The sequence below is a fragment of the Physella acuta genome, unplaced genomic scaffold (genome assembly GCF_028476545.2).
Source record: "Physella acuta isolate Inbredline_101_S28 unplaced genomic scaffold, ASM2847654v3 ptg001643l, whole genome shotgun sequence".
NCBI lineage: Eukaryota > Metazoa > Mollusca > Gastropoda > Physidae > Physella > Physella acuta.
Window position 1 is genome coordinate 51,012 of NW_026733157.1, and position 8,055 is coordinate 59,066.

Genomic DNA, 8,055 nt, shown 5'->3' on the forward strand with positions numbered 1-8,055 from the left:
GGGGGGTGCGGACAGCACCGGGTGACACCATTTAGGGGGGTGACACCAAGGCAAAAAATAGAAAAATATATAGAGAAAAACTTGAGGGGGGGGGGGGTTGCAAATTGAAAGTTTGAGGGGGGGGGGGTACAAATAAAAAAATTGAAAGTTTGTCCCCGGGAAGGGTCGCTACGCCTCTGGGGGGTGATACTATTTAGTGCCGCACCGGGTGACACCCGACCTCGCTACGCCACTGGGGACGCCATATGCATATTTTCATTATTTTATCTTAATCGACCCTTTGAATCCCAGACAACGTCCCCCTGGCCTGGCCTCCATCAACTGGCTGGCTTGTTGCATTATCTTAAATATAAACTCTAAACAATAATATAAACAATCTCCTTTCAGTCGGTCAGGCCACATACCACGCACGTGCAGTCTCCCTTCCTTATCATTAGTGATATTTATTATTATTATTATTATATGTGGTAAGACCTATTTATTTATTTAAATAGGTCTAACCACATAAAGTTTAATTTATAGTTTTCTCACATTAAAGTTTATTGATAAAGATTTCACACATGCAAAAAAACATTTCTTTTAAAAGTAAAGTATACTTTCCAATCCAAACCTGATGGTCCATTGAACTGGTGAATTAAAGTTCATCTGTTTCAGTGACTTTGGCATATGTAGGAATTGTGTGGTTTGCATTATGTTCAGCCACCTTTACTTTCCCTAATCATAATGTGAGTCATATACCCATCAGAGTTGGGACGTTCTACTGACATGAATCCAGGATTCGAACTTGAGATGTTTGGGACTTAGCAGTCATATGCTCTGCCCTCGGATTACACCATCCCATACACTAAATTAATTTTATTTTGCCTTACTCACAATTTCTAGTACTCTAAAAATATAAATGTGGTTAATTTTTTATTTTGCAGGTTCTTTTCGAATTCCTCAATGAAACTGATTATTTATTGAGGTATTTCAAGTAATGTATTCTTCCTTACTGTCAGGTACTTGACGTTTTGGTTTGAAATGGAATTTATTCTTCCATTACCCCATTACAATGAGGCATCTTCGGAATCCAGAGTTCACTGGAGCTTTATGAAACAGAGGCTTAAAAGCATTTCTAATTTGGGTCAGGATTCCGAAAGAAAAACACACTTGCCGTGCTCTTCTGTTTTACTCCACATAGGTGGCGCTGATATATATGAACTCTTTAATAGTTTACCTTTACAAAAAAAGCCAGATCCCAGTAGTATAAATAACTTGTTAGATCAAATTGAAGATAGATGTATGTCAGGTTTTATATTATTGTATGAACGTTTTAAATTTTTTACATGTAATCAAGTAGGAAAAGACAGTGTTGGTGAGTACATAGCAAGTGTGCAATCTCAAGCTAGGTACTGTGAATTTTATGATCATATAGAAAAATATGTTGTGGGTAGAATTATAAATGGCGTTAGTGATGAAAAGCTACGCATAAAGTTGAAAGGAAAAAATTCCTTGGATCTAATTACAGTTTTTGATATTTGTGGTAAAAATAGTGAGTGTAATTCAGACACTATTTCAGAAAGGGAAGAAAAAGTGGTGAAGGAAAGTAAGTTGATGCTTGGAGGGCATCAAACTCGCGACAGAGATCAAAGACTGAATGCCAGGTTGAATAGAATAAGCACGATTAAGTCTAAATTAAACTCTAATTCACTGTTGTTGAAAAAAAAGAGAAGTATTATTTCAAGCTCAGTTTCTGTTAATGCGAAAACCTCAAAAGTGAAAAGTTTCCACACTAAAAATGTGACAGAAGAGAATGGTTCAGCTACAAATAAAAACTCTTTATTTGACAATGACATTTTCCAACACCAGCTGCATAATAGCAATCCAGCTGTTACTTTCACGTACATCCCTGAAAAAGATATAATCTCTGAAATATGTGTGACTGTTGATAGAGACTCGTGTGAACGTAAAGATTTTGGATCATCTCCTGCTAAACTGCAGTTCATTAGTGAAGAAAATTACAACCATGATGATCAAAATTCTTGTGATTACGAAAAAGAAAATGATTCCATTATGGATCAGGATAATTACGATTCCAAATCAAAGAAAATAAAAACCTGTGCCGTGTGTGGTAGGGCCTACAAGTCAGCGCACAAGTTAAAATGTCACATGCTGACTCACACAGGTCAAAGGTTGTACAAGTGTCAAGTGTGTGACTTGGGTTTTCTCCACTCTGGCAGCAGGTCACGCCACATGAGACACGCCCACCCTGAGCTCCTGGCATTCAAATGTCCCGAGTGTCACATGCTGTTTGAGCTCCAGACGGCTCTTGACCAACATCAGCTCTCACACTCTAAAGATATAAAAATTTCATGCGAGGACTGTGGACAGACGTTTTTCAGCACGCGTGATCATTACCAGCACAGGAGGAGTGAACATCGTAACACGCGCTACAGCTGTGAAATATGTGGGCTTTATTTCCCTTACCCCTCAAAGCTTAAACTTCATCTTATGAGCAAACACAATGCAACTAAACCTTACATGTGTGAAATTTGTGGTTCGGCTTTTGCGGAACAGAACATGCTTGTTAATCACAAAAATATCCACTCTGGTGAAAAAAACCATGAGTGTACAACTTGCGGGCAGAGATTTTTATTAAAAACAACTTTAAATAATCATATGCAGACACATTTGGATCTTAAACCCTACACATGCGATATTTGTGGGATGAGTTTCAAGCTGTCCTACTATCTTAAAAGTCACATGAAAGTACATTCTGAGAATAGAGAGCGCCCCCACGCTTGTTCTACCTGCGGGGCTGCCTTCTTTAAGCCTGGCCAGCTGAAAAACCATGAAAGAAAGCACACAGGTGAAAAGCCATACAAATGCGAGTTTTGCAATGCATTATTCTCCCAAACTTCCAGCATGAAGAAACATATTAAACAAATTCATGAAGGTTTGAAACTGGATGATCGTTTCTCATGTGAATATTGTGGTCTTTCTTTTACGCATTCCTGTAAATTAAAATTACACCTAATGAAGCATACAGGCGAACGACCTTTTGTTTGTAAAATTTGTAATTTATCCTACAAGCAAAATCACCAGTTAGCTATCCACATGAAAACACACAGTGGGGAAGAGCCTTTTAAATGTCCAATTTGTGGTCGCAAGTTTTTGCAAAAGTCTTATCTTGAGGGGCACATAAGAAAACACACAGGGGATAAACCTTTCAAGTGTAAAGTATGTGAATCTGGTTTCACTCAGAAAAGCTATCTAAGATCTCACATGAAAATTCACAGCCAAAACCGAGAAAGGAATTATAAATGTAACGTATGTGGTAAAGCTTTTACATGCTCATCGCATGCTAGAAGCCATGAGAGAATTCACTCGGGAGATAAACCTCACCGCTGTGAAATCTGCAGCAGCAAGTTTACCAAACGTTCCTCTCTTAAAAAGCACCTGCGAAGAATTCATGGCACTCAAAATGTCTTAAACTGCCCAGACACCGACACTTCAGTGCTGGACAACACCCAACATGTTACATCTCAGATCAACTCTACTGCGATGTCACTTCCTGTCTGCTCTGCCAACCTCACCCAGGACATTCAAGACCAACCACTGATGCACCCTGGGATTCACACCGCATGTATAGACAACAGCCTTGTGTCACAGAAGGAACCAGACACAGCACAAGCCATAAGCTCGACACTGCCATCTGCTCTGGGCTGTAAACTAGTGCCAAGTTTTTCTCTGATAGCAAGTCAGCAACACTTGAGTGGTAGTGAGTTACATTCCTGTCTTCACCACAGGCTTCCAGGCATCCAGTCTTCTATACAGCATACTGATCCAGTGCCAGAACTACATATCTACACTATATCAAGTAGTTAAATCATTTAATACATTGTACTTTATAAGCATCATCATAATAATACAATTTTATTTTATAAATGTTATTTTTTACAGTGTTCTTATTGTCTATTTGTGGCAAAATTTCTTCATTATCTGTTACATTAGCTTATCAGGGATTGTGTTGTCAGCACTATGCTAATCCACCTTTCCCTGAATCAAATCACATGCCCATTAGAACTAAGGTGTGAACTGGAACCTTGGACATCAGCATTTAAGACTTTTGGGGATTATCACATTTGTGTTCAATATGACAAGTTATTACTATTAAGTATAAATTATGTTAACAATTTTTTTAAAATACTTGATCTAATTATTGTATATTAATTTCTTTTTTATTTTGAATAAATTTTCTGTTTAAGACTTACAAATACAATTTAAGTGTTATTTTATTGAAGTATTTACATTGTAATAAATTATAATTTTAATAACTGTTATTCCTAAGTTTTCAATAACATTTGCTTTGAGTTAAATAAATGACCCAAGTTTTTCAATCAAATTTCAGGTATAAATTAGCATAATATTTATGATTTATATTAGAGAAGTAATTTCTCTTTTTTTAGAAATGCATTTAAATAATTTAAAATAAAAAGTCATTGTTTTTATACAAACTCTGTGAACAAAATGTTTTTTTTTACATCCATAGTTGTTTACTGTGGTGCAGTAGTCTTATTGTAAACATGTGCAATTGTATTTTTTTTCTTGACTTTACTTTTATTAGGATTTTATAAATTCATAACTTTATTTTGAAATAAATTTTCATTTGATTTGAACGTTTTTGTCTAAAATAAATGTCAACTATCACCACACACCAAGCAACTACCTCTAAAACACAATGCCCCCCCCCCCCCCCAACCCCATATACTCACAAAACAGCTGCTGCTTAAATATCTGCCTCCCCTTTCCACCCCCTCCCCCCCCCCCCCCCCTCAACAAGCAGCATCCACCACTCAACTAGCCTATTATAACCACAGTGAATGTAAGTGTTAACAGCTCTTCTATAGTACACCTACTTGTATTAGAGTTTCTTACTTTTTTCTTACCTTTTACAAGCATCATGCTGTCAGTGGTTGAGTTTGTTTCAAGTTAAATCTTGTAATTCAATTATGACCTATTCCCAAATAAGCCATTTCTTTCCAACTTGGCTGATATTTATAAATATATCCCCACTGATAACCCAAAAGTCTTTTCAATTTTAAATAAATAGGCCTACAGATTATGTGGAGGTTGTAACTATCACTTGATCAGTTAGATAAGCAGGTGAAAGGTTATAACAAGGCTAGAACTGATGCTACTGAGGGAGAGATCATCCTGATGTGGAATGAATATAGACCCACTGCAAGCAGGTTGGCCAGGCAATAGGCATCTAGTTGATGAAGCTGTTTGTGAAGAGTGTGTTCATTTAAATCTTATTAACAATAATTGGTTTGAAAATTAAGTGGTGATTTGTATTATTATTGAGCTCGGTCATCTAACACTATGTTGAAGGAGCTCAGTCAATATTCTAGGGGAAAAAAAAAATCGATGTTTACAAAAAATGTATCTGCATTGGGGGGGGGGGGGGGGTTGTAGGCTTAGGTGTGACGTCATTTTAAGGGGGGGGTCGGGAGGTAAAAAGCGTCATGTCATTTTTGGATAATGTCTTAAGGCAGGGTAGGATTTTCTAAAATTTTCAATTGTTGCTTTTTATTAATTATACTATTATTACCCTAAACTAGACGGATTTTCAGTTTATTTCAAAGCATTCTTAAATTATAAAATTATAATACACATATAAGATTAGATCTAGGCCTATATATTAATTAATAATTAGTATTTTTGAAAAACGTATTTGTTCGAACCAGATTTATTCTAGTTTCCTAATCACGTGATGTAAACATGGCAGCCTCCAGCGCTGAAAGTGTCAAAATTACTGATCACGATAAGCAAATTCTTAAGCAGATATTTAATCCTGGATTACCGTATGGCGACGACATCGAAGAAGATGAACTAAAAGAAGGTGGTAAAATATAGTCGGGGGAATCTAATTTAATATAGAGTGAAAGCTATTGATAAAAATGGTTTAAAAACAAACAGGTTGGCCTGCCTACACCACGGTCCACACCTACCTCTCTAGCTAGATTCTAGAATCTATTAATTTATTAGTATTATGATAATTATGATCACTACACTCCTACACTTACACTAGATTTAGTAGATTCTAGATCTACAATCTACATCTATCAACATTTTTGTAACCTATAAAAAATGTATATAAATTAAAACATAAATTCTCGAAAAATTTTGAAATAATTATTAATTACTTTTAAATTTTAATTATAATTAGGGCCTAGTAATTACTAAATTAGCCTACTAACATTAAGTCTTAAGGCCCTAATTTTAAATTACTAATCAGTAATTACTACATTAGTCGCCTTTTTAATAGCTTCAGTTGATTTTACGTTAATTAATAACCATTCTAATTTAGATTGAATATAAACAAAACATTAAACACTAGACTAGTCTCTAGACATTATAATTCAAAATATTCTATAGCCTATAATAATAGAGATAGGGCTATGTAATTTCCTTAAATATAAAATAAGAACTAGCCTACTGTTTTATTTTATTAGAATCATGTGATGACTCAGAGGAAGTAAAGAAAGCTAAAGCCCTAGAAATACAAGGAGTGAAAGCTGCTGAAGCTGGTGATGTTGATGCAGCTCTGGCCATATTTACAGAAGCTGTAAATGTGGCACCAAATTGGCCTTCTGCTTACAACAACAGAGCTCAGGCCTTAAGGTTGAAAGGAGACATTGAAGGTAACTGGGTGACAGTGTTGAAGAGTTTATACATTTTGAAGCTTTTGTCCATCATGGTTGGGTTGTTATTTTTTTTTTTTTAATTGAGTTAATCTTCCTAATTTTTATTTTTCAGTCTGTTATTAATTTTTCAAGAAGTTCACTTTAAGGAATTAACATAAATATAAGAAATAAGTAAACAGATTTTAATGACTACACTCACAGAATTATGTTTTTTTTAGATTGTGGGATGTGTTTAGTACTAATGTATTTATTTTTATTCAAGGGGCAAAAGCAGATTTGGAAAAAGCTTTGGAACTGAGTTCAGAGAAAGGAACCCCAGCTTGCCAGGCATTTACACAAAGGGGACTCATCAGAAAGAAAGAAGGTGAGGCTGGTTTAAAAACTGCAGCACAATATAATAACAAAAGCTCAGTGTTAGATTGTGGCCCTGATGAAGTTAGTGTCTTGCTAGGATTTTCAAGAAAACCTGGTGATTTATTATATCTAACTGGGATCGTGATAACTATTTATTTATCTATCGATCCCCTTTTCATCAATGGCCCTTGCATAGTAAAGGGTTGTGTGACCAAAACAGTATGTAAGAAATATCCAATACAATGATTCATTACATCACTGTTCGAACCTGAACTGTATGTTTGGTGGTTTTTTTTATCCAGGTGATGACGAAGGTGCCAGACATGATTTTAAGAGAGCCGCAGACTTGGGCAGTGGCTTTGCTAAGCAGCTGTTGGCCTCCATGAACCCGTATGCAGCGCTTTGCAACCAGATGCTGGGAGAAGTCATGCAAAAGTTAAGGTCTGGTGCTTGCGAGGAACAGTGACAGAAAATGTTTTAAAACCTCCAAATCTGGTTCTCACATGAAAGATATGTGTTGGTTCTACATCATTCCTGTTTTATTTCTTACTGTTTTCATTGCATGTTAACACACCAGAAAGCTATTTACTATATGGCAATGAAAATTTTTTATTTACAAATTTTATCTTTAATAAATGTAGTGTTCATAGTTGAAATTATTGCCTGTATACAAAGATCAGATGTCCACTTAGTATATTACTTTGGGGTCAAAATCTGTTTCTTAACACTTACGTCAAGAAAATTGCTCAAATAATATGGTGTTATATGCATGGGGGTGATTTCTTTTTTAATTGCTTAGCAATAACTTCACTAAATGCATTATTTTACTACAGTATAAAAGACTGTTTTATGGCTTCAAACTTTATTATTGTGTTGAGAATTGAATAAATGTTGTGAATGTAATTTTAGATCTGATTTAAATATTACTGTATAAGAGATATATTTTTTATTGCTATGCAATCCTAATGTGAGGGTGATATTTAAGCTTTACTAGAATGTGATACTGCTCATT

The 8,055-nt window shown here is 35.4% G+C and overlaps 2 protein-coding genes across 2 annotated transcripts; both read left to right on the plus strand.

Moving 5' to 3' along the window:
* Nucleotides 1-932: 932 nt before the first annotated feature.
* On the plus strand, nt 933-3,867 carry LOC131929519 (zinc finger protein 540-like). Its single transcript, XM_059285765.1, has one exon. It carries the CDS (start codon nt 1,021-1,023, stop codon nt 3,865-3,867), a length of 2,847 nt encoding a protein of 948 aa, XP_059141748.1. The 5' UTR covers nt 933-1,020.
* Nucleotides 3,868-5,747: 1,880 nt separating this feature from the next.
* On the plus strand, nt 5,748-7,724 carry LOC131929520 (tetratricopeptide repeat protein 36-like). Its single transcript, XM_059285766.1, has 4 exons — nt 5,748-5,884; nt 6,498-6,686; nt 6,952-7,053; nt 7,346-7,724. The coding sequence occupies exons 1-4, from the start codon at nt 5,764-5,766 to the stop codon at nt 7,507-7,509; spliced, it is 576 nt and encodes a 191-aa protein (XP_059141749.1). The 5' UTR covers nt 5,748-5,763; the 3' UTR covers nt 7,510-7,724.
* The last annotated feature ends 331 nt before the right edge of the window (nt 7,725-8,055 follow it).

Coding starts and splice junctions, on each gene's coding strand:
- LOC131929520 (XM_059285766.1), top strand. CDS start 5,764: ATGGCAGCCTCCAGCGCTGAAAGTGTCAAAATTACTGATCACGATAAG. Junction 6,687..6,951: donor GTTGAAAGGAGACATTGAAG/GTAACTGGGTGA, acceptor TTTTTATTCAAG/GGGCAAAAGCAGATTTGGAA. Junction 7,054..7,345: donor ACTCATCAGAAAGAAAGAAG/GTGAGGCTGGTT, acceptor TTTTTTATCCAG/GTGATGACGAAGGTGCCAGA.
- LOC131929519 (XM_059285765.1), top strand. CDS start 1,021: ATGGAATTTATTCTTCCATTACCCCATTACAATGAGGCATCTTCGGAA.